Genomic DNA, 25,736 nt, shown 5'->3' with positions numbered 1-25,736 from the left:
GTGGTGTGAAATGCACAACTATTTAAGGCCTTTGAGCCTGGCTGTAATTAGGGAACGTAAAATGATTAACTAATGGAAATGTGCAAAAAAAGAAAACACATAGAATGTGGAGAATGGGGAATCCTCCAGGTTAACTCAAATTTAAAATGGGCCTGATAAGAGTGTCTGCCTTCTAGCATCATCATGGAGATTAGATGAGATAATGTATGTCCAAGGGTTGGCACAGGGCCAGGCTGCTAGGAGAGGCTCCATGATGATGATGATGACGATGATGATAGTAACAATAATAGTGGTGAGTTATTATTTCTTATAACTTATCACAATTATTATTAGTAGTATGTCTTCAGGTGGAAACAGAGACTCAGAGGCGTTGAGCAGCCAGGACTCCGACTCCACGCTCAGCATCTCTGTCCCAGTAAGGAGCACACCGCCAGCAAGCAGAACAGGGCGCAGCATCGCTCTCGGCTCAGACTCCTGGGTTCAGTACAAGCCCACCACCAACCAGCTGGGCAACCTCTCCACCCACCACCAACCAGCTGGGCAACCTCTCCACCCATCACTAACCAGCTGGGTAACCTCTCTGTATCTCAGTTTTCTCACCTGCAAAGTGGGAATAACACCAGTACTTGCCTCCCAGGTTCCTGTGTGATGAGCTGAACTAACCACGAAGCACTGAGAACAGTGTCTGGCTCACGAGCGAGCGCTTGGTCGATACGACTTACAAACCACTGGCACGGCAAAGGGGCTTCTGAAATTCCGTGGGGGGCAGGGGGGCGGCGTTCTCAGTGTCATGTCTTCCTTTTCCTGCCTTTCAGTCTTGCCCCTACCATCTTGTTTACAATTATGCAACAGTGCAGTGTGGTCCAGGCCTAATCAAATGATTAAAACTGAATCTGTGGAGTCAAAACTCAGGTTAAGCGGTGATCCTAGTCTGACCTGCGTCTCCTTCCTGGAACAGAGAGTCGCTCCCTTGCACACTCGTGTTCTGGGTCAGCCACCCACGAGGAAGGGATGCCGAACGCCTCTGCTCACACACCCTGACATCCTGGACGGCAGAGAAGGCACAGAGGGGCCAAATAACTTGCTTCAGGGACACAGCTCAGAAGTGGCAGAGCCAGGAGTTGGCGCCATGAACCACTCAGCTACGGGGTCCCTCCTCCTACCGCCCTGGCCTCCCTCAGGCCTCCTGGTCTCACCTACAGCCCAGGAAACCTCCAGTCTTAGCTCAGGCTCTCAGCGAAGGCCTAAGCTAGACTCCCAGCACAAACGGGGTTCTAGAGAGGTAAACGCTAGTCCCGCCCCCTCCGCTCTGCGTAGACCAGCCCTTGCCTCCCCATATTTCCCGACGAGGAGGTCTTCTCTCGATGGGAGTCTTGGCGGTGAAGCTATTTCACAGGCTTCCAAAGAGAAGGACAACGGAAAGCACCTTTTAATCAGAGCTCCCGCCATTCTGGCTGGTTTAACAGTTTTACAGGTATTTGTGAAATAACATTCTGTTACTACCTAAAGGGCACTATTGTCTTTAAACAAAAGCACCTCTTTATAGGCAATAAATGTTCTTAAAAACATAACCACAAGGGGAAAAAAAAACTTAACTGAATGTAAAATAATGTAAATCTGCCAGTGCCTCCACAGCTAAATGGGTGGAGAAAAAAGCAAAATGGCATTTTATAGAGTCCACAGGGAATTCTGAGAGTAAATTCAGACAAAAAGTTGATTTGTGTTCATTCTTTACGCTGCTAACTCCTAGTGCTCCCGCAGCAGTTTCCTAGAGTGTAAGTGTGGTCCTGGCTCCCCGGTCGCCCTGCCCCTGACCCCACCCCCAGGCTCAGAAAGTGCGCACTGGGCATCTGTCCCCAGTGGGAAGATCCCCCGGAAAGTGCCATCTGTCCTGGTCAAAACCCACTTAACCAGTCTGCTAACCTGCGCCTGCTCAGTGTTAGGGGCTGGAGTGTAAGAGAAACCTGAACGCAGTCCTTGTTCTCAGATAATTCACAGCGCATTTGCTAAAAGGAAACGCCCCCTGAGAAACAATATCCAGCCACCAGGCGCAACTGTCACCCTCAGGAAGTATTCACAGAGGACCCAGTGGGGAGGACAGGCGGGCTGAGGGCCCTGAGCACTAGGCTGTGGGAGCATGGGCAAGTCATCTAACTTCTCTGAGCCTTAAAATCCTCATGGTTCCCATCTCAAAGGAGTGACAGGATCACTGAATAATGACATGTAATAATAGCAAATTAAGGAGTGCTTCCTGTGTGCCAAGCTCTGTGGTAAACGATTTGTGCGTATTAGTACACACAAATTAATCTCAGAAACAACCCTACCTCATATGTTCTATTATTATTCCCATTTTACAGATGAGAAACTGAGGCACAGAGAGGTTAAGTGAATTGCACAAGATCAACCAGCAAGAAAACAGAAGCAGGCACTCTACTCCATGTTCTTAAATACTTAGTGATCCTGCCTTTCAAAACACGCAGATGTTTTGTAAACTAAGTAAGGTCCAAATCTGTCTGATGGTGATTAATTTTCAATACCCACAAATAGCTAAAGTGCTCTAAACTGTACACTGGTCTCTTCCCCCAAAATCTACCCCTCTGTTCGTGTTAAGAGGAACTGCTCCGGCTCTCCCTATTTCCTTGGCATGAAAGTGTCAGCAAAGCTGGGACAACAGAAATCGTTGGTTGTCTAATCAACAGCCATCATTCCTCTTATTTTGCTAACAGATGCCAGGTAACCCAGGCCAGATATATCCAGCCCAGGGTAGGAAACAGAACTGGTGGCAACTCCCTTCTCCAGCACCAGAGACTAGCCATGTAATGAGAAGTAAAGGGAAAGGATTTCTAACCTAACAAAAGAGGAGAGCAGTGCTTGGAGCTGTGGCAGCTATTTTGTGACTAGGAGGGAGGGCCGAAAGCAGCATGGAGATGGTGACCCAGAGCATACCACTGCTGAGTGGATAGACCAGCCTTGGGGCTACTTACCAGCAGACCATCTGCTCTAGGATGCAATTCCATGCCCTTACTGTTTCAGGCTCCACTAGTCAGACTGTCTCTTACTTACAGCTGGATGAACCTAACCTGACAGAGCTCTCTGATGATGCTGTGGTAGGTAAATTTATTCACCGACACCCATCTGCTTAGCATCTATTGTGTGCGGGGCATTGCAGATGATAGAGAGTAGAATCTGGCACTGATTTTGCCTGGGAAGTATCTGAAGACTGGTAGAACAACTGCGGGACACACAACAGATTCTAATGCCAGGTAGAAAGTAGCGGGTATAGATGGAGAGCCTTAGAGATTCAGAAAGAGATTACCTCTAGGAGTAAGGTTTTCAAAGGGAGAGAAATCAGGGAAGGCTGCATGGAGGAAGGGGCATTTGAACTGGATCTGGAAAGGGGCTGCATGTGCAGCAGTATGTGAGGGGGCCTCTGAACCATGGAGGCACTTGGTTTCAATTTTAAGTAGACTGGTGAGCAGCAAGCTTTAACCTTTTACTCAGGCTTCTAGGTCAGGAAGTCTAGATAAAGAATCCCACTTCCTTTGGGTAGAATGGAGGTTAGAGGACTTGAAGAACCACGCTTGCCCTTCCAAAACCACCACCTGCCATCTGAGAGAGAAGCCCTGTGCTATTTACAAAAACAAACGCTGAAGACAAGCATACTGCGTCAGGTGTCTAATAACAATAGCCAGCGTTTACTGAACACTCACTGGGAATTGTCTTAAATGCTTTGCTAATTCACTGAATCTTCACAAGTGCTCTACAAAGTGGGCACTAGTATTAGCCTCATTTAACAGATGAAGAAACTGAGACACAGACAGGTTCAGACAGGTGTCCAAGATCACAGAGCTGGTGAGGGTCGTAACTAGGATGGGTCTACACTCTTTACTGCAAAGCCAAAGGACAATGGAGGTGATAAACTTCTAAACAGCATTCCTGGTGTGCCTGAGGGTCTCAATAAACACTATCAGAGCACACAGCGTGGACACATACAGCCCAGGAGGGGCGGATCCATTTCCTTCCCCTGGCTTGGCATGGCGTCCCATGGACCCACTCAATCTGGAGCACTCTGTGGCTCAGGTGCCACCCACGGGCATTTCCATGGAGCTCACATTCACCCAGAACAAAGATGACCTCTGCTGGCCTCTGCTGCAGCTGGGTATGGCCATGTGATTAAGGGCTGGCCAATGAGATTCAGCAAATGTGTTACGTGTCAACCTCCGGGAAACTTCCTTAAAAGACAGCTGGTGACCATCTGTCCCCTTTTCTATAGCCCTGCGTATGTCCTGCTGGCTGGAACGTGGAAGGAGGCTGGGGGGGGGGGGGTAGCAACCACAGACTATAAGGTGACCTGAGGACAAGAGAGAAGGAGTTCAGGTCTGCGGGGACTTCCCAGTGCTGGACCGCCCACCCCGGAACTCCACGTGGGAGAGAAATAAACTTCTCCGTTGCTCAAGCCACATCACCTTGGGTCTCTGTTTCTTGCAGTGGACTCACATCCTAATGGATTTGGGAACATGCCTGCTACCAAGAAGGGTTAAGAGAAGGCAAAGCTGTTTGGGAAACGCATGGCCCAGAACCGAGAGAAAGGACCAGACTGGGCAGCCCCGGTCCTTTAGCAGCCTGTCACAACCCAGCCCCTGTAGGCAGGTGGTGGTTCAGGTTGATCAGTGTGTCCCCCGTTCACCTTTGTCCAGTGGGATGCTGTCCGCCATCGGCCATAACCAGTTGTGGGTAATGATTTTAATAGTAACACAAGCACAGAAGCATTTAAGACGTGCTTTTAATGACAATGGATTCAGCTAATCAACTCTCCGCATCGCCCATCATCAATAAATAGCCAACCAAAAAGAATCGTGAGGGGACAGTTTCTGCTGAGTAGACCTTACAGTTGACAAGGAAAACAGCTTAGAGAAGAAAATCTATGATAAATAAATAATGAACGGCTCCTCTAGCCAGGTCTGACGGCTAGACGTCTTACATATATTATTATTATTATTTTTTTTTTGAAGATTATTATTTTTTTTTTTCCTTTTTCTCCCCAAAGCCCCCCGGTACATTGTTGTGTATTCTTCGTTGTGGGTCCTTCTAGTTGTGGCATATGGGACACCGCCTCAGCGTGGCTTGATGAGCAGTGCCATGTTCATGCCCAGGATTCGAACCAACGAAACACTGGGCCGCCTGCAGCGGAGCACACGAACTTAACCACTCAGCCACGGGGCCAGCCCCTTACATATATTATTTTTTGACCTCATACCAAACATACAAGGTCAGGGTTTATGATCACCTGTTTAGAAATGAAGAAACAGGTTTGGAGAGGTTGAGTAACTTGCCCAAGGTCACACAGCCAGTTAACAAAATGGCTGAGCCCAGATTTACACCCGAGACTGTCAGACTCCAAACCCTACCCCTTCTGCCTTAAGCCCCACAGCACCTGGAGAAACATCCACATTCCTGTTTCACTAGTGGCTTTATCCATCATCGCTACACACAACTTGGAAGTTTCAGAAAAAAATAAGGCTGTAAGGGGCTGGGAGGATTAGTCAAAAGCAGCGGAAGAGGCATTTTCCCACACTTTGGGGGCAAAAGGATGATCCAGCACCTCACTAACTCCTCCACCAGATTCCTGGCGGACAAGAGCAGGGACGTTGCTGCATCCTTTCTGTATGACCTTCTACTACCTAGGAAGTAAATTTAAAAGAATCTGTTACAAACCAGCAACTTTACCATAAGAGGCCTTAGGTCAATAATTGCTTTCATTAAATAAAACCTAGAAAATATATTTCTAATTTCACTTCAGAGCCAAACGAAGGTCAAGAGAAAAGTCTGGTTCTTATACCAAACTGAATTAAAGAGAGAAAGAGAGAGGAGAAAAGCGCTTCCAGAAGTTTGGTGGAAGCAGCTTGAGCCTGGAGTTAAATACAAGTGTTGGAGGAGCTTCTGATCTGAGGTTTTTCTCAAGCTGGATTCAGCAGCCCTGGGACGTCCTACCAGACCGGCTCCCCCCACGCCCCGATGCTGCCCTTGCCTGCCCCACCTCCCCTGTCTACCCTTCTTTTCCTTTCCCCAAAGACCAAGAGCCCAAAGCTTCCTGGATCAAGGTATTCCCGCCCCCCACCCGCCTCCACCCCCGCCGCCACCAATAGAATAATGAGAATAGTGAAGGCCTTTTCCATTTTGAAGAAAAAAAATGAACTTAGTCCAGAGAATTTCCTCCAACTTAAGCTTCTCTCACAAAATTTTCTAGCATTTGCTAACATTTGTTCATGCTAGAATCAAGTGAGACTCTGTCTGATTTAGCCCCAAATGACTGATTTCAGTATTTTAGGTTGAATATGAGTATTTTATAGTTTTTTTGGTTTTTGGCAAAGCACCCCGTGAGTTTCAGATTTATGCGGAGTGGTGAGGCATTTCCATCGCTGTGGCCCCAGAAGGAGAGGAAAGAGGCCAAGGCTTTTGGGGTTAGTGGGAGGACAGATTCTAGGTCTTTTTCTTGATTATGTCAAGCTCTAGATTAAGGGCTGGCAACCTTTCTGTAAAGGGCCAGACAGTAAATATTTAAGACTTTGTGGCCTGCATGGTCTCTGTTACAATTCCTCAACTCTGCAGTTGAAGCAGGAAAACAGTCACAGACAACAGCAAATGAAGGGGCATGGCTGTGTGCCAATAAAACTTTATTCATCACGAGAGGCAGCAGGGCCACATTTGGCTCACAGGCTGTTGTTTGCTGACCCCTCCTCTGGATAACAGTAACTTCAAACGGAATGCTGACTTTCACAATGCCAGAAAAGACAAATCAATATAGGCCTTGTCTCTCCACCAGGATGTGCTAGAAAAGGTCCCATTCCCTGAGAGGTACAAGTAGAAATAAGGGTTCTTAACAATGAAATTATAGAGTCACGTTTGAGCCATAAAGAAGAAAATTAAATACTTTTGTATTTAGATAACTAAATTATCTTCTAATCCCAAGATTATGAGTGACAGAAGAAAGGGTATGAAGAGGAAAGTCATTTAAAGCCCTCAGTGAACGTTAATTTTTCATTTTCCACTGCTTCCCATCAACTAGGGAATGACTTACCTAAAATGATTATAAAAAATGGTTTCACTTCTTTGATGGGGAAGCTCAGAACAGTAGCTATGAAGTTAGAAATGGTTTCGGTATGACTGCAAGTCATGATGGAAATGATTTGCACTATGGTAGAGAGAAAAAGGGGAAAAAAGCTCAAGAATTGTTAATTAACTTCACTGTTTCTCCACAAATGCTAGGAGTATTAAAAACAAGATTGCTGAAGTGCAAACATCAGGTTTTAATGAACAATGGGAAGTAATTGAAGTAACAGAGAATGACTTAATCGGGATGGTGGGTTGTTTAATTACGGGGATAATGGATCTTCTGAAAGGACAAGCTAAATGGAACAGAAGGAGCTGGGGAGAGATGGGGAGAGCCACCGTGCTAAAGGAAGCATGTGGACCAGAAACTCTTGCTAGAGAGAGCGAGGGCTCTGTTACATATGAAGTATTTCATTAAACATGATTGTCCCCCAAATGGTAACTGCTGGGGGGAAAAAGACAGACTGGTGTGGGCTGGCATATACCCTCAATAAATCATAGTGGAGGCATTAAGATTTCCGCAGATGTGAATCTGTGCTTTTTCAAGAATTTCTAATAACCTTAAAGACTTTCTCATAGATATGAGAATGAGGACAATAAGATGTTTGTCGGAACCCTGTTTCCCAGGGTGCCAAGACACTATCTCTCAGATACAGCAGATTGGCGGGCTCATTTCCTGGGTTTGAGAGTTCAAAAAACCATTTCTCGCTTAACTTTGATTACAAGTCAACCTTCTCTTGCTAATTCAGCATACTTGCTACGAGTTATTGGGTTTTCTCATTTCCTCCCAAAGTGAAGCAACTGTCCTTTCTCCCATGTGGTACCCTCTCCCGGATCTGAACTCCTCCATCCTTCACTCGCTCCTCTGATGTTTCAGGCGATCTGCTCTCAAATGGTTCTCTCCACCCAGCGCACGCCGAGGGAGGGCCTGAGGTTCTCCAGCAACAAAACTGAACATGTCAAAAATTTGGCAAAAGACGGAAAAAACACAGAGCAACAGGGCTTATTCCTCTTCTAACTGTCAAGTCTGAATCCCTGGATATCAGAGAAAGACCAGAGTCCTGCGTGTGTACAAACCCTCCTGTGACGCCAGGCTTGCGAGGAAGATAATGTCAGAGCAGACCGCCTCATTCAACAGAAGCCTGCAGTGCCTTCAGCGAGAAGGATGACTTCTCAGGATACTGGAGTAAGTGTGACTCTATGGGGCTTTGCTTAAATGTGAGGAAAGGCAGAGGAATTTTCCTCCCAGGATGCAGCAAACAAAGAATTACTTTTCAGAGCCCATTTGTAAGTATAATGATTTCATGTGTAAGAAATTGGCAGAACGTCTTTATGTTCTAGAAAACACCCCACACCTCAGCGAGCACACATCCTAATCTTAGAGGTGTGAAACCTAACTTTTAGGTTGTTAGATGAGGTGCTGTGTTTTCTGAGCATTTCACCAAACAGGAGTTTGGGGACTCTTTTTAAATGTGTCCCTGCCGTGGCACTCGGCTGTCATTTCAAGTTGCTCATGTGGCTGCTGTTGATTTTTTTCCTTGGGCTTTTCTTTCCTTGAAAGAATTTACACACACATACACACACAATCGAGTTTGTTCAACATGCCCTGGTTTTCAATTACATAAACCACCTCAGACAAATGGAGAAAGTCAAACCACAGGGTGCCCAGGCCTGGGAGGTGGAGTAAAGTGAGAAAGTCTGGAGGAGGGAGAAGAGAGGAAGGGAGAAAACTTAAAACGTAAGGCTGGGGGAACTTGCCTGAAAAGAAATGAAAAACCTTAAATTTTTTATATTGACCTTCTGCGAACATTTTGTCACAAGGCACAGATCAGATCCTGTGCCTTCTCTGGGGCTTCTAGTACAATCATCCACCATGAAAGAGTTGTTGGGGCAGGTCTAATACAAGCTTTAAAAATCATTTTTAAAGGCAAGGCCCTCAGAAACAAGTGGCCCACCCCTTTTCCAGTCTCTTTCTACCAGTAAATCCGTATTTGAAAAGGAAGATTTATGTGGATTGCTAGAATCATAATTTTCCTTTAGCCTTTTCCCCAGGGACTGCAAAGGAAAAAAAAGAATCCAAGAGTTGACATGAATTTCTTCAACATCAAGAAACATTTTGATGATGAGTTGAGTGTTAACAAATCAGAAACACATGGTCTTAATTGACTGTGAAATAAATAATGTTTCAAAATGAAAGGGAGAAAAAGTGCTCAGATGTAAAGCATTAAAAAGGATGCAAACCTCAAAAGTTGCTGCAGGCATCTAACTTGTTCCCCGCCCCAATCCCGGCCTCTCCTTTCCTCTCCTTCCTGTCTGGGTTCCATGTTTTCGCGAAACTGAAATACTGCTGGATTCCCCCGACCTACATTCACTTGCAATATTTCTCTTTGGAAACCTGTGGGGCTTCCAGCATGTTTCAGAGTAAAAGCATACACATCTTCAGGGTTAGGGCCAAGGTCCTGGGTTTGAAGACAAAGCCTCGAGCAGTGAAAGGAGAGTCAGTAGGCACTGATGCCAAGTTCGTCTTTTGTCCACCGAGATTCCAGTGCTGTACTCCATGCTGGACACACCTTAGAATTACCTGGCACATTTAAAACAAATCTAACCGTTCCTGGGCTCCATCCCCAGAGATTCTGATTTAATCAGCCCCTAGGGAAGGCTTGGGCATTGGTCTCCCTGGATCTCCATTTCTAACAAGCACCCCAGGAGATATGAATTCAATTTAATAATGCTTTACATGGCACTCGTGTGCCAGGCAATGTTCTAAGTGCTTTAGAGAACATCGGCTCTCTTAATCCTCACAACACCCCCATGAGACTGACAGCCACCATGTTCATCTTCTCTACTTTATGGATGAGGAGACTGAGGCACAGAGACGCTTCCAAACTTCCCAAACTCATACAGCTAGCCAGTGGCAGAGGAAGGATTCAAACCCGCCTGGCTCCAGAGTCAGCGCTCTTAACCACTACACCCATAGTTCTCCAGCTGTGGGCCTGGAGCAGCAGCATCTGCAGGGAGATCTTTAGCAATGCAAATTCTTGGGCCATACCCGGGACCTACTGAAGTAGAAACTCTGGGGTGCTGCCTCGCAATCGGTGTTTAATGCGTTCTCTAGGTGATTCTAATGCAGGCTTAAGTGTGAGAACCACAGTGCCCCACTGCCTCTCGCGTGCAAATGGGTACACAGACAGAAATCAGAACTGCTGACTTTCTGCTCAGCCTCCCACCTCGTGGATGGCAGTTGAGCACGGTGCCATCTTCAGTGGAGGTGGAGCTATCTCTGGCAGCGACAGAGAACTCAAAACAGCTGATCTGTGGACTTTTTCCCAGCAGAGGACATCACCAGAACACGGTCTACGGCAACATGGTGCCTTCTCCAATTAGGGAATGAATTCTTCCAGGATGACACTGCAGTACTTGCCATCCAGAGCAAAGCCACAGGAGACTCAGCTCCTTACCGAGCCATACCAAAACCCCACTGGAATTTTTTCCTCCTTCTCCACTAACAAGATTGAGAAGAAGACTAGAGTCTCCATAAAGCTGAAGATCAAACTGAAACACAGTGATCTCTTTTCCAAGTCTCTATTAACAGAAAGCATAGAAATTCCTCCCAAATTACTGAATGTGCAAGAAATTGGTTTCTCCTCCTTTAGGAGGGGAAGGGAGTAGGTGGGTGGGGTGGGGATGGGTGAAAAGGAAGTTCTTAAATGGGTGAAACCCTCCAGCAGCCAGGCAATCATCTTCCTGTAGTGATTTACAGCGTTCCTCTAAAAATATCTATGACATCACAGAACATTAAGTGCACGACACCAAACATTTGTAACTAATCCATGAAAATAAAGTAAGGGCGTCATGTTGCATGGCGAACACAGTGGAATTTGTCTTGTGTTATCGTTCTAAAATAAGACGGCCTCAATTTGGTTGAAATATATCTTCACACATTGTCTTCCAGAGCAGAGCCGTTTGAGAAATTCTGATTGCAATTCTAAGTGCTGAATAGGGGGTACTTTGCATTTCCTTTGACGACGCCGAAAGCTATAAGCCATCCTGATATTAAAATCTTTGGAAATTGATGAGTACCCCAGGCATCATTACAATACTTTCTCCCCCAATCCAGGTAATTAAAATCTATTATGTGAACACGTGTTAATATTTTATCAACTACTGTTTTTAATTAACTAACCGTCTGAAAGCTCCCGAGGTAGGAATGATATTGTTTCATTTTAAGCCATTCCCCCCACCCCACCCTCTAACTCCCAGCCAGACTTATTTCCGCGCCTAGATGGAAACCTTCATCACGAACGTACCACAGTACTGAACTCCGGAACCTGCCACAGAAGCCAGTCTTCGTTGAGCGTATACAGGGCTTTGCAAGTGATTACATCGACGGGACCCTTGTTTATTTTCTGGTTCAAAGTCGTCACCAGCAAATAAAACGGCTCTCCAACAGTCTCCTTGGAAGAGACACAAAAGTGACAGTTAGCTTTCAGCAGAATCCACCGTCCTTCCCAAAGCTCTAAAGTTTCAGATTACGGCAGTACAACAGGAGACAGGAGGCAGTGTTTTCTAACAATCAACATGAAACTCCCAAGAAAATACATATTGCTCCACTTAAGACTGGGAGCAAAACTCAGGAAACCACCTCCTCTCCCCAGCACACACGCACGTCCACACACACCCCCTCCCGGCACTGACAGTCGACAGCAACATGAAGACACGCAGTAGCTGACTACCCTCCTATGGCTAAGCTTCTGCATGGTGGACTCATGCTCACCACTTGGCTAATGACTATGAACAGGGAGTAGACAAGGTTAACGGAGGTTTAACCTTTGTTGACACTGCTGTTTAACTGGCTTTTGTTTTTAGCAAACTGACAATGAAGGGCATTTAAAAAAATGCACAACGATTAGCCTCAGTACCCGGAATAAATGTAAGAACATTCTACACATTTGCCAGGAGGATGCCTTTTGGTTTTAACAGGTTTTCACAAAGGAAGTGGCCTTCAGTTACATAATTGGCAGCCTTCTCTCCCGCCTGTGTGCTGGCCGGTGTGGTCCCGTGTGGTTTCCAGACACAGCCTGCACCCCACCTGGTACCTTCACTGCTGTGGGGGCCACAGAGGGACTCCACCTCCTTTCCCGGGGCCACAGCCAATGCCATTGCTCTAAGGCTTTTCCAAACGTTCAACCCATCCTGATGGCTTCTTTCTCCAAACTTCTGCCACGCGCGTGCTCTTTTTCCTGAACTAGGAGCTACCACCGCTGCTGTGATTGAAATGCCTCAAATTTGTAGCCACTGTGCACTCGGAGGGACTCTGAGCAGCCCACATGGGAGGCTTGTGTTTTTGCTTCTCCTGCCGCCTCCAAGGCATGTAGCCCTGGGTCGACTAGAGTGTATTTGCTAAATAATAAACCTACGATCAACAGACATTAAACTGCATATGTGGGGGAGGAAGAGCAGGCTAGAACCAGGAAGTCAAACTGCCTTCGTGATGACAGAAAGCCAAACACGTGACTAGGGCTTGAAGCACCAGTTCGCGAAGTCAAGTTTTACAGCCAGCGCACGTGGCTTTGCAAGGAGGATTCCACTGGATCCCTCACCTGCTTTCCGCGCACAGGTAACCTGAGACTTCTTTTAGATCTCTTGAAATCCCAACCCCTACCCTGTCCCATCCTTTATTCTTAACGCAAGAACATGTGCCCTCTCCAAGCCCAGGGACTCCTCCTGGCCCCCTCTGCCACTTTACCACTTCTCTCTGCCCTGCTGGCATATCCTTGAGCCTCTTCCTTAGTGTAAGACAGAGGAGGAATGTTCAAAAATTTCCCAGGTGGGGAGAGCACCGGGACTAGTACATGCTATTTAAATTCATATGAGAAACTTCCTTTATTTAGTGGTTCACCGCCACGCTGCTCTCTTCTCTTCCCCCCGCCCCTTTGGGTAATGTCCTGACCGCAAACCTAGAACCTCTACTTCTCTCTTTTCCTCCAGCATACACCAGAGCCGGGGCGACCGCCCTTGTGAGGGGGCTGGACGTGCCCACAGAGGTTGGGGTCGGGGGATAAGGGGGATCCCCTGGGCTGCATGGAGGGGCAGCTATAGACTCAACAGCCCTGTAGTCAGGAACTCTCCAGAATTCTCCAGAGTGCAGCTAGACCGAGATAAGTAACATCTTGTCTTCCACTGTTACCCACACCCGTGGTCCTAACCCTGGATAACCATCACCAGAATCCCTTGGGGCTTTTGTCAAAAATTCAGATGCCTGGGCCCCACGTTAGATCTATAGACCTGGGATCTCTGCAGATGAGGCCTGGGACTCTGTAGTGTCAACACCTTCCCAAGGGATTCTGATGTGTGGCCAGCTTAGGACACCACAGGGACATGAGGTTTCTTTGTCACTATTGAACGCAAGTTCTAAGTTAGTCATACCTGCTGGGGGCTTCGGCATTTGATCAGACCAGGGCACACACAGCTCCCCAGGGAGCCAGCCTGTGACAGAGCCCACCCAACCCAACTGCCCTGCCCTTCCCCTTCTGTGATGGCAACTAAGTTTGGCCCCTTCACCATCCTTTCCTTCATGAGACCAGACTCTGACCCTGGTCTTACGAGCCTGTGATCTCGTGCCATCCCTAAATCTTCCCCTAAGTCCATAAGAAGATATCTGCCTCACTGGGGAAACAGTAAGTGGGGTGGTTAAGAACCTTCAAACCGTGGCGCTGTCACGTGCTAGCTGTGGCATCTGGGGAAAGTCACATCTATTCGGTGTGCCCCAATTCGTCCATATGCAAATGATCATAAAGGTACTTCCCTCATGGGATTAAATGAGAAAAGGTAAATAAACCTCTTAGCATGATGTCTGGCACATTCAGTAAATGGCAGTTGTTGTTGTCGTTGTTATGCTGAGGACTTTACCCACAGACGCTGGAGGCTCACAGGGAGAAGTTACCTGGAGGTCACAGGGCCCAGTCAAATGTTTGTGGGGTAAGGCAGGAAGACTAGGGTGGTCAGCATCCACACCCCCTTGGGCACCTGGTGAGGGAAGTCGGGCCCTCTGCACCAGAGGGAATCATTCCACTGAAAACAAAAGTATCACCATCTGGCTCAATGCCACTTCCTCTTGGTGAGCATGCCGTCCCCGACCAGTCCAAGCTCAGGATACTCTTGAATCAGCACTGCAAAATCTTGACCCAGAATCCTCTCTGCTCAAGGGGGCCATCTGGGCTTGGAGACCAGACTTTCTGAATGCCACACCCCCTTAATGCCCAAGAGCAGTGAGAGCAAGGTGCCAACCAGCCCTTGAGGGCTCAGAGTAAGAATCACAGGATCCCAGTAGAAAGAGCAGGAAAGGAATTTAAAACCAATGACCACGCCCCTCATTGGGTGGGTAGAAAATGGATGCCCAGATGGAGAGTGCCATGCCCAGAGAGAGACAGTTAGCTGGGGGTGAGAGGAATTTAGAGCCTGAACCTGCTGCTTCTAACCAAGACTCCTAGTCCAGTGCTCCTTCTATTACCGCAGGGTCCTCAAATGTAGGGCACATGGAATTACCTGGAGGAGCTTGGGAAACATGGACTATCAGGCTCCACCTCCCGAGCTTCTGATCCAGTGCGCTGTGGTGGAACAGGTGTCTGCCCTTTAAGACTAAGACTGGGGAACTGGGAGAAGGTCTTGCTGCCTCCGTTTAGAAGCAGTTGTGGCTGAAGCTAGGATGGTGGGAAGCAAAAAATAGTCGCCCCAGAAATAACCATTCAACACCTCTCCAAAGTGTATAATGATTTATACCAAGTAAACAGAAAAGAAGGCAGATTTCATTAATCTTAATAAATGGGTATTGCCTTGAGAGAGGAAGAGGTTGGTTAAAAAAAAAAAATGTTGTGCATCTTCTTGTAAGATTGCACTAAACATGAAACTAAGCACAGTCTATTGAAAGTGCTGCTTTTGGATCTAAACTTAAGTAGCACTGTTGAAACCTGTGGCATAGCAGTGTGTCTTATTCAAAGTTTAATTAGATTTCGGAACTAGCTGGAAATACACAATTACGCAGTTTTGCTGGAATCTGGATGGCTGGTGAAATTAAAGAAGAATAAGACCTTCCATACCAGGGGCCTCAGAGGGCTGAATGAAGGCTGGGTCCAACAGAGAACTCTTCTTTTCCCATTAATATTTCATAATAATAATGGCCAGCATTTATGGAGTGTTTACTGAGTGCTGAGCAATTACATACATTTTCTCATCTGTGCTTCAAAACAGCTCTAAAATAGTCTTCTTCCACTTCTACAGGTTATAAAACCAAGGCTCGGACAGTCCAGAAACCTGCTCGGGGCCTCTAGTAAATAACGAAGTCTAGATTTGGACCAAGCAGCAGGCTCCAGGGCCCACTCTCTTAACCAGTGGAATCCGCGCAAAGTTTGCATTTGAAAAGACTTTAAGATTCAATTAGATTACAACCATATTCGTACAGTAACTCCAGCAGAGTGAACTCAAGGGGCGGCCGGCTCCTCGGGGACCTGCTGTAACGTGGAATGACTGGCTGGAATTGAGTAGCTTACAGCACACCGGCAGGTAGATGGGTATTATTTCCTAGATGGCTCAGAAGCTCCCAAAACAGCGTGTTGTCTTCAGTATTAAAATATTCCCTTCCCTCAGGACATTTTCTTAAATGCGCTGACTGGGCTCTGTTTGTTAATGAATGATGTAAAGGTGGGTGCAAAAGTCAATGGGTATTAAATTTCAGTTACGCAAGATAAATAGGTTCTAGAAATCTACTGTACAGCGTATGCCTATAGATAACAACACTGTTTTGAACACTTAAATATTTGTTGAGAGAGTAGGTCTCATGTTAATTGTTCTTACCACAATAAAATTTTAAAAAAGAGAAAAGGAAAGTCTTACCTGAGGAAATTCTAAATGAATTACCTTTGTATAGGCCAGTTACAGCAAAAACAAGTTTTATTTTCCTATCTGCTCCTGACTAAAAGACTAAAAGAGGGCGAATGCTGACACCCTGGAGGGCTCAGGACTTATCCCAGCTAAGACATCAGCATCTGCTAAAAATAACCACTGATTGTCTTACCTCTGACACCGCTGAGGGACGTTGACACTTACCCGCAGGAAACCAGAAAGGCAGACGGACATCCAGTTTGTGAGGAGTTTTTCCACCACGGACTCGGTGCGCCTTAGCATGAGTTTAGGCTGCATGTTACTGGACTGTTCCATCAAGTCCCGGGTCAGCACCTCCAGGATGCTAGTCAGGTAGACCAGCTTGGTTTGCAGTGCAATGGTTAAGAAGGAGGCAAACAGACACCTGTTTAAAAATGGAGCCTCGGTTACAATAGCCAAGACCTGGAAACACCTCGGCAGATGAATGGATAAAGAAGTTGTGGTGTATGTATATATGTATACACACAAACGCTCACATAATGGAATACTATTCAGCCATAAAAAAGGACATCTTGCCATTTGTGACAACACGGATGGAACTTGAGGGCATTATGCTAAGTGAAATAAGTCAGACAGAGAGAGACAAATACTGTATGATCTCACTTAAATGTGGAATCTAAAAAAAAAAAAAAAACGACCAAACTCATAGAAGAGATCAGACTTGTGGTTACCAGAGAGGAGGGTGGGTGGGTGGAGTTGGAGGAGACGAGGGGAAATTGGAGGAAAGTGATCAAAAGGCACAAACTTCCAGTTATAAGATAAATAAGTACTGAGGATGTAATGTACAACATGATGATCACAGTTAACACTGTCTGTATGCTGTATTGAAAAGTTGCTAAGAGAGTAGATCCTAAAAGTTCTCATCACAAAAAATTTCTTTTTCTTTTTTCTGTTTCTGTATCTATAGGAGATGATGGATGTTAACTAAACTTATTTTGGTAATCATTTTGCAATATATATGAAACTCCAGTCATCATGCTGTACATCTTAAGCTTATACAGTGCTGTATGTCAACTATATCTTTATAAAACTGAAAGAAAAAAAGAAGAAGATATACATAACAAAGAAGCACGAAAAAAAAAGAGCTTGGTCAACGGGGTTAACCGCCAGGCGTGGCTGGGCTCGATGCTGACGGTAGTTTCCGTGGAAGTTCAGGAGACAGTGGGGTGCTGTCCTGCGGGCACTTTTGTTTTGAATGTCTAGCTTCCAATCACCTTTGTCCTCGATCCATAAAAACCACACACCAATGTTAACCTGAGGACATTTTACGTGTTTTCAGCACTTAAACTTCAAACTAGAGTGGTAACAAGCAGTGAATATCTTTCCCGAATTTTCAGGGTGTTTTTAAAAATAGAAAATAGCACTTCTGCTTTTTTGATTCAAGACTCAGGCTTCTTCTTGGTGTTGGGGTTTTTCAGGGTGTTTTTTAGGGGTGGTGGTTGTATATGTGTGTGTCTTCAAAATAGAATTTTTGTCGGGGTGGTGTGACCTGCAATGGAGGCATCATGGCTGGGTGACCACCCAAGCAAACAGCCTCTGCATAAAACATGTTCTCAAGATACCAGTTCAGGCTGCGGTTTGGAAATCAAATGAGGGGCTCAGGTTTTCTCTACTTACTGACTTTCAAAGTATAAACAAATTGACTAATACCTGTCCTTCACTGAAAAGTTCTTCTGCTTTTCAAGGGTGTGGATGACAGTAACAAGGAAACTTTTATTACAAATTAGGGCATCCAAAGCTGTGAGACTTTCATTCTTGTCGTTGGCATCTCTGTTCTGAAAAAAAATGTATATAATATAATATAATATAATATAATATATAAACTTAAAGTTAGAAAGTAGATCCACAATGGGTTTTTCCAAGACAATGAATTATTTCATATTGAATTCATGATCCCAAAAAACCCAAAATACAAAGTCAAAGTAATAATGGAGATGATGGTGATGATGATGATGATGATAACACTATGACAGGCAGGCATTGATGGGCTAAAAATGAAAACTTATAGACTTACATGCATATCTTCAGTGAAGATGTGTGTGAAGCCACCTGACTGAGAGGAAGGAGACACTTTTATTATTCATAACATCCAAAGGAAATGAATAGTGTATTTCTGTTATAATACCCAAGTCCGTTTTAATAAAGTAGAGACACTATTTGCTAATCTGAAGAGCCCCTGGGTTTACACTCATTGTGTCTTCTCTAATACATAATAAAGAGGTATTCAGCTCTCAAGAAACACCAATGAATTCTGAAGGCCTCTAAGAGGAATAACTGTCATTGCATCAGCCCCAGTTTTGGTAGATGAAGGCATCTTGCACTTTCAAAGAAGTCACTCAAAAGCTAAAGCAGTGGTGGTTAAAGAATGAGGCATCTGTGCAGACCACTCCTCAGGCAATTACCTTCTAAGGATAAACACTGAATTATGTCGCTAAGTTTTTACAAGTCTTAGCTTAGGAATATCTACTGTCTCGATACACGACGTTATTCATGAGGGGGTGGAGTGGGGCGGTTAAAAGCTAGAATCTGGAGCCACACCACTTGGGTTCCTTTCTGGTTTTATCACATACTGGTAACATGACTTTCGACAAGTTATTTAACCTCTCTCTGTCTGATTTTCCTCATCGGCCATGGGGACGCTAAACATTCCCACCTCACAGGCTCGGTGTGAAAATAAAACGAACGAGCGCACTGTCAGTTCTCTAGGGCAGCTGTTATTATAGTTTTTTTTTTTTTTTTTAAAGATTTTATTTTTTCCTCTTTCTCCCCAAAGCCCCCCAGTACATAGTTGTATATTCTTCGTTGTGGATCCTTCTAGTTGTGGCATGTGGGACGCTGCCTCAGCTTGGTCTGATGAGCAGTGCCATGTCCGCGCCCAGGATTCGAACCAACGAAACACTGGACCGCCTGCAGCGGAGCGCACGAACTTAACCACTCGGCCACGGGGCCAGCCCCTGTTATTATAGTTTTTATCACTAATTTATGGCAAACTAGACCACAATGCTGTTGTCCTGCTGGTTTCTAAAAATATTTTTATGTGCTATGCCTATGTAGCTCTTAAATATAAACTTTTAAAGTTGAGTTTTCTTTTCAAAAGCATCATAAATCTTATTGGAATTAAATGATTACATTTTTAAAAGCATGCTGAGGACCAGTTTAAATGAGTCAACAGAATGAAGATATAAACTCCAACATTCAGGTTTTTCTCTCTCTTTTGGTAATAATTGAAACTTTAGGCTATTTTTATATGTTATTAAAAGAAATTTCTTCTGCAGAGAATTTTTGCTTTATAGTTCTTGATTTGTTAGACCAAGCAGAAGGCCTCAAACTATTTTGGTCATACTCTGTCCTACTAATAAACACAAAAATCACCCCTAGGTTTACATTTTCTAGTTCCTAACGTCTGCTGAATCAACTTTCCGTAGACGGGCAGTTTAAACAGAGCGATTCTTGACCTTAAATAGGGAAATGCAACCCAGCTCCCTGTTTCACTCAAATTTCCCTCTTCTAGAAGGTTAGATGCTCTGTTACCCTTATTTCTTCTCCTAGATTCAGCAAAACGAAGCAATCACGGTAATGAAAAGCAAGGCTTTAAAAGTCAAAACCAAACAGCAAGGCAAAGAACCAGCACTGGGAGCGCCTTGGCCCAAGCAAACCTAGAATCTCCTCTGGGCCTTGCCTACTGTTTGTTGTCTGGTAGGTGTCAACCACCCAAGTTCTCCGTCCATAGCCCAACCTCCAGGCCTGGGAAATATGGCCCCTGATCATCAGCAAAGGGCCTAAGTAACACAAGGACTTATTTGAAGCCTAGAATGCATTTCTACTGGCATTGTCCTAATACGTTCCCTTGTTCTATCTTTGCTTAATTATTATAAATTCAATTTGAACTTAGATCTTCTTGACAGGATTCTGATAAATTTATGCTTGTTTGTCCTGGGTCTTCTCCTTTAACGACTCCTTCTGACTTCTCTGTTTATGGCTTTCCAAGCTGCCTTCAAGATCCTACATAAACCTGTGTTAAGTCAGTTTGGCTTCTTTCAACTCTTGGGATTTTTTCTTTTAAATGCTCAACTTGCAACAGTGTTCCTTTGTGTTCATCACTCTACCTTGTCCCTGATGACTGAATTTAGAAGATGGGAAAATTTCTTTTTCAGGCCACAGAATACTTTCTTTAGCACTCAAGGGCAATCATTAACTGTAAAAGCCCACACAGTACTCATGTGGACGGTAGAAATCACTGTTACTTTATTGCTGTTAAATTCTTAATGGGGATCTCAGATAGCTGGGAAATAGGACTCGAGATGCAAGCTTTGCTGAGGCCTTGCACAGTCATCCTCATTCAGGGAATTAACTCCCCTCCCCGGGCCATGTCCCGATGTAGAATTGGAGGAGGTGGCAAATGGCAAGTCTTGGTGCCTGGTACTCTTGGAGGATAAGTTTAAAAAAAAAATACAAGTGCAAAAAACTGAAGTCTTATTTACAGGCTTCTTGATTTACAACACTAAGGCTTGGACAAAAAAAATATGGTAGGTGTTTTATGGAGGTGTCCCAGCCTCCAGACACAGCATCACATATCGTGGTGTCCACTTCCAGAATTATTACGAAACTGGAAATTGCTTACTGCATGTGTCTGGGTTTCTGAACTCTAGGCTTCTGGCCAAAAGTTGCTGAGAAGCTTCTGGTAAGGTGATACAAGCTCTCTTTTGACCTGGAGAGATTTCCGGCCTTGCTTAGAAGTCCAAGTTTAAATATAATAATTAGCGTTGATGTGCTCTAGAGGTTGGGCCTCTCTGTGGTTACCAGTTCTGGATAAAAAGGGCAATATGGTGGAGCTGGGGTATCAGGATGTGGAGGTGATGATAAAGGAATGACTACACCTCACCAAAGACTTGGGAGGGTGAATGAAGAAGGCTGAGTGAGCGGGTGAGAAAATGGAGGTGTGAGAACAGAAGTGAGACCGAAAACCCAAAGGGTTAAGTAGACTAGACTTGGTGTCCTAGAACAAATTAATTAATCACTTCTTGCAGCTATTTCTACCAAATGAGGATGACATAAACGGATCGGCTACAGAACAACTGCTGAAGAGAACCATGAAAGCTCTACATCGCTAAAAATGGCTGTTATCAACTCAAATTCTACATATGTCTACTCTCCTCCCTCTCGGCCAACAGTTCTTTTCATTTCCAATTGAGAAGTAATAGTGAATAATCTAGTAGCTGCAATGTAAGTCATGCAGATAAACACAACAAATTGGCCAGCCCACAATTTATTGATTTTTAAATAAACCAGCTCGCTTCCCAGCTACCAATTCAGTTCTAAACTGGTAGTAAAATAAAGCAAAAATCATCACTCTGCACTTCTGCCCCTCCTAGGTTTTTGTTACTGGACAAAGAGTAATTGCCAGTGACCCATCACTGCTTAAACCCTAATCAATCCAATTAATAATTCCCCTCCTGCCCGCTCTGCTCAAACTTAAGCCATTATTTTGTACCAAGCGCATCCTCTACAGCTGCCTCGGAAGCAGACGCCCATGTTGACAATAGCAACAAGCACCTTCATTATTATTCGAGACTCAACCTTAGGAAGATGATCAATGCTCTTTTACCTCAGGGAAGAAAGTTCTCAGAGCAAAATGTTTGTAGTCAAGGAAGGGAACAGTTCCAAAACTATCAACCACATCCAATTTATCCATCTGCAGCTCAGCAAAGCCTGCAAAACAGAATCCCAAGAGCAACATTTTAACTCAACAAACAATGGATAAGATCTTCTGCTGTTTTGTCTAACGCGGAGTACGACCTTGGTTTTCATCAAAGAAGAAACAATAGATAATTACTTGGTTGGCTGCAGAGAAGAGCTGAAATAAAACCCAGAGCCAGACCCAGACCCTGCTGTTCAGTTGGCTTCTACTATCCAACAGCTCTCATTACTGTGGCCGCCTCCATTTAAGGGTATTAAAAAAAAAATGACAATAAAAAAGGCTTGTTTTTCTACAAATAAAATTTTGGAGCCTACCGTCACGAATCTCTTTCCGGAGCTCGCTCTCCAGGAGCTCCAGCTGTTGGCTCTGTTTGCGACTTAACTCCTTCGATTTGTGCCTGGTCACCCCCACAGCTGTTGAGGAGACAGAGGAGCAGCATCAGATTGACATGCTAACTTACAAAACAAAAAGGAAAACGGAAAACCCACCTCCACAGTTCTTTTACAGCGAGAGAGACAGAGACAGAGGGAGAGAGAAAAAGAACAGCACTAAGAGGTGAAATGTATAAAAAGAAAAATCCCCAGTGAGGAGTCACTCTGAAGAGGAGGATGCTAAAAGCAACAGAAAAACAAAAAACTACTCATCTTAAGAGTAAAAACTAAATCAAATAACCTTCACTTGTAACCAGAGATCCCAGATGGCTGAAAAATAATGAAACAAGCCAAGTTTCCCTACAGCCACAGGTCACTTATATTGTTCCATTCTTTTTTTAATGTTTCTAAACATCCCTGCAGAAATAAAGTTGAGCCGCAAATGCAGAAAGAAACCACAGATCCACAGTTAGCCACATAAGCCAAACTTGCATAGATCAAATGGAGGGACATGATGAGTGGTCCACAGTGAACCCCTGTATCTGGATATTGCTTTTTTCTCCATTTCCTCTTGCTTCTAACTGTGCTGTAGAGGCAGTAAACCGAACAGGTTCAGCGCTTGGGTTCACGTCCCTGCTCTGCCATTTACTAGCTGTGTGCCCTTGGGTAAGTTCCTTCGCATCTCTGTGCCTGGCTACCTTTTCTTTCAAAGTACCTACCTCATTGTGATGTTGAGAGGATTACAACAAGTAACTCACAGAAAGCATTTAGAACTTATTTTTTAAAAAGTATACTCAACAATTGTCAACAATCATTATTGTTCTCGAAAGTTTTTCCTCTTTTAACAGAAATTTCATGATAATAGGACCCTGCTACCCGTATATGTAAACGATGCTGGAGGAAACAAAATTAAATACAGTTCTTCCCTAGACCACGTCACAAAATCAACAGTCTCACCTACAACGTGCGTTGTGCATCTTCAAGAAAGGGTGAGGCACGCGGTGATTCCCAAACTTACTTGACCATGGAACCCCTTTTTCCAGAAGCACGACTTAGGACTATGGTTCCTCAGGCTGCACTTTGGGCAACACTGGCTCACTGTGTGCAGGGGAAGCTAGCAGGCCACATCCATAAAGCAGTGAGCTTTTCGTGGCTGCAATCTCCAGGGAGCAGGGATGTTTTGGAGGTGGCAGGCCTAGGCCAGGTGTGTTTAGTGTTTGCACTAACGATGCAATTGATGGACTAAAGAGCACACTTACTCGAGCTGCTGATGACACCTGTCTTCCTGGAAACACGGTAAGAAGGGGAGGAGAATTTTAAAGGGCTTTGCAGATACCAATGACGCCAAAAGCAACATGTCAAATTGAGCCCACTTTATGCTTAAAGAGCATAAACAGTCTCTACAAACAACATGAAGGGAGAGGAATGGACAGCCACAGAACCCAGGAAGAGATGAGAGGTTTCCAGTAAGTCACAAAGTGGACGTGACTCTGTGGTGAGACTGATATATCTATGGCTGCTTCCTAGCAGTGGATTCTCAAAATGGAGCCCAGCATTTAGAATTTACAAGTAATCTTCTTACTCGAAGTCAGCACCAGCCAGGACTTTATGAAACTATCAAGCCCAATTCTGGATCCCAGATACATAATAGGGTGGACAACTTGGGGAGAGTATAAAAAAATACCTGAAATGATCATCAACAGGGCAAAACAGGGTGTGTGCAAAATAAATTCATTCCCTCAGGCCGGTTAATCATACACGTACGTCTTTCCCTTACTGGATTGAGAAGCACCCAAGAGGAAGGACCAGGCCTTCACTCATCTTCTCCAGTTCCAGAGACTTGCACAGTTATTAGCCGTGTAACAGGTGCTCAATAAACACAAGGTAAACGGATGCAGGGATGGAGGAGTGAATGTGGGAGGAAGTGAGTATATGGAAGGAGACATTAGCAACTATAAACAGAAAACATCAGAAAGGCATTCCCTGTGTGAAATCAAGGAATATGAAGTGCTACACTAGTTGTGGAGAAGAATTCTTTTTTTCTAAGAAGACAAGAGGAAACAGGCTTAAAATGAAAAGGAGCTCAGAACTAGAGGTCACAAACTAAATGGCTACAGGACCATTGGCCTGGGTGGAGACAATAGGGAGTGGTGGAGACTGTGGCAAAAACCCAGTGAACACATGCCTTCTCTCAAGGGGCAGCTGCTACTCAGCTCTAGCAAATTGATACTATGGAAAAACTGAGATCCAATAATCCATATTTTCCAAATTTTCAAGAGATTTTTTAAAAATGTGAATTAGCAAATTTTAAAATGTTGTTTTAAAAAATACTGTGTGGGCCAAACAAAACACATCAATGGGCCAGATTCAGCCAGTGAGCCATCACCACGGGATCGCTGTGCTTGGATGAGCCTTGGCACGCTTTAATGCTTGGTACAGATCACACTTCTAAAATATAGTTCTACCAGGAAAAGCAGGGCTGGGGTGGGGGTGGGGGTGGTGTTTGGTGGGGGTGAGGAGGCAGGAAGAGATGACCTAGTCCTGGGAGTCCAAATCCCAGAGAATTCTGAGGGAATAACGTAAACAGGACATTGTCATCACAAGTCAAAGGATGGGGTAAGCAAAGTGGATGATATTTCTCAAACACCAAGATACCATCTTTGTAACCCAGTCTTTTATTAATGAAGCATCCTAAAAAAGGTTCAGAAAGCCCTCCATGCATACCTATCATTCCTTGCCCAAAGTTTTGATCTGGGTTTTCACCCATTAATACTTAATTGGAGCAAACAGGCCCTGGAAGCTGAAAGTCTGCCTGCCTGATGTGAGGCCCCAGGGAGTAATTTCTCTGACAAAATTAAACAGGGCACTTACCAAAAATGACAATCACTAGCAAGACGGGAAGCACAATCAGAAAATACCAAGGGGAAGGAACCGATTCCCGCTCCACAAAGAGCTCCAAGTTTCCCAGTTTGACCTGATGGGACAAAGAGTGTCATTAGACCCCACCGAGTTGGGTACCATATTTATGTACACAGTTTTTTTCCCCAATAGTTTTCCCCAAGATACAAAAAGAAGTGATGAGCTAGTTAGGCTATTTGAGCTCAAGTCCCATCTCTGGGGCAGATTAGCTACGTGACCTTGAACAAATCAAGAACATTCTCTGTGCCTCAGTTTCTACATATGTCAGTTGAGGTGTGCTGAACTAGACCTAGAGATTTTTTTTTTTTTTTTAAATTGGCACCTGGGCTAACAACTGTTGCCAATCTTCCTCTTTTTCTTTCTTTCCCCCTGCTTTATCTCCCCAAACCCCCCCTGTACACAGTTCTATATCTTAGTTGCTGGTCCTTCTAGTTGTGGGATGCGGGACGCTGCCTCAACGTGGCCTGATGAGCAGTGCCATGTCCGCACCCAGGATCCAAACCCTGGGCCGCCGCAGCGGAATGCGCGAACTTAACCACTGGGCCACGGAGGTGGCCCCTAGACCTAGAGATTTTAAACTTTGGTCCTCTTTGCCCTGGGGGTTTAAAGAGTTGGTAACCTGTGGATGAGAAGCCCCCTTACCCTTCAACTAAGGAAGTAACTCGACTTTTCTCTCTGCTACATCTTCTGTCTCCTTAGCA

The 25,736-nt window shown here is 44.9% G+C and overlaps 1 protein-coding gene across 4 annotated transcripts in view; it reads right to left on the bottom strand.

The window, feature by feature from the left end:
- Positions 1-25,736, bottom strand: part of PLXNC1 (plexin C1) — a 142,089-nt gene that overhangs the window by 25,893 nt on the left and 90,460 nt on the right. For all 4 annotated transcript variants that reach the window (XM_070599495.1, XM_070599496.1, XM_070599497.1 and 1 more), the window contains 7 exons: positions 24,988-25,090; positions 22,060-22,158; positions 21,653-21,756; positions 18,062-18,100; positions 17,698-17,822; positions 16,213-16,411; positions 11,418-11,564 (listed from right to left, as the gene is read on the bottom strand). In XM_070599495.1, coding sequence (XP_070455596.1) covers positions 11,418-11,564; positions 16,213-16,411; positions 17,698-17,822; positions 18,062-18,100; positions 21,653-21,756; positions 22,060-22,158; positions 24,988-25,090 — 816 coding nt within the window. The remainder of the gene's footprint in view (positions 1-11,417; positions 11,565-16,212; positions 16,412-17,697; positions 17,823-18,061; positions 18,101-21,652; positions 21,757-22,059; positions 22,159-24,987; positions 25,091-25,736) is intronic.

Source organism: Equus przewalskii, chromosome 29 (genome assembly GCF_037783145.1).
Source record: "Equus przewalskii isolate Varuska chromosome 29, EquPr2, whole genome shotgun sequence".
Classification (NCBI taxonomy): Eukaryota; Metazoa; Chordata; class Mammalia; order Perissodactyla; family Equidae; genus Equus; species Equus przewalskii.
This window is presented reverse-complemented; position numbering and strand designations above follow the sequence as displayed.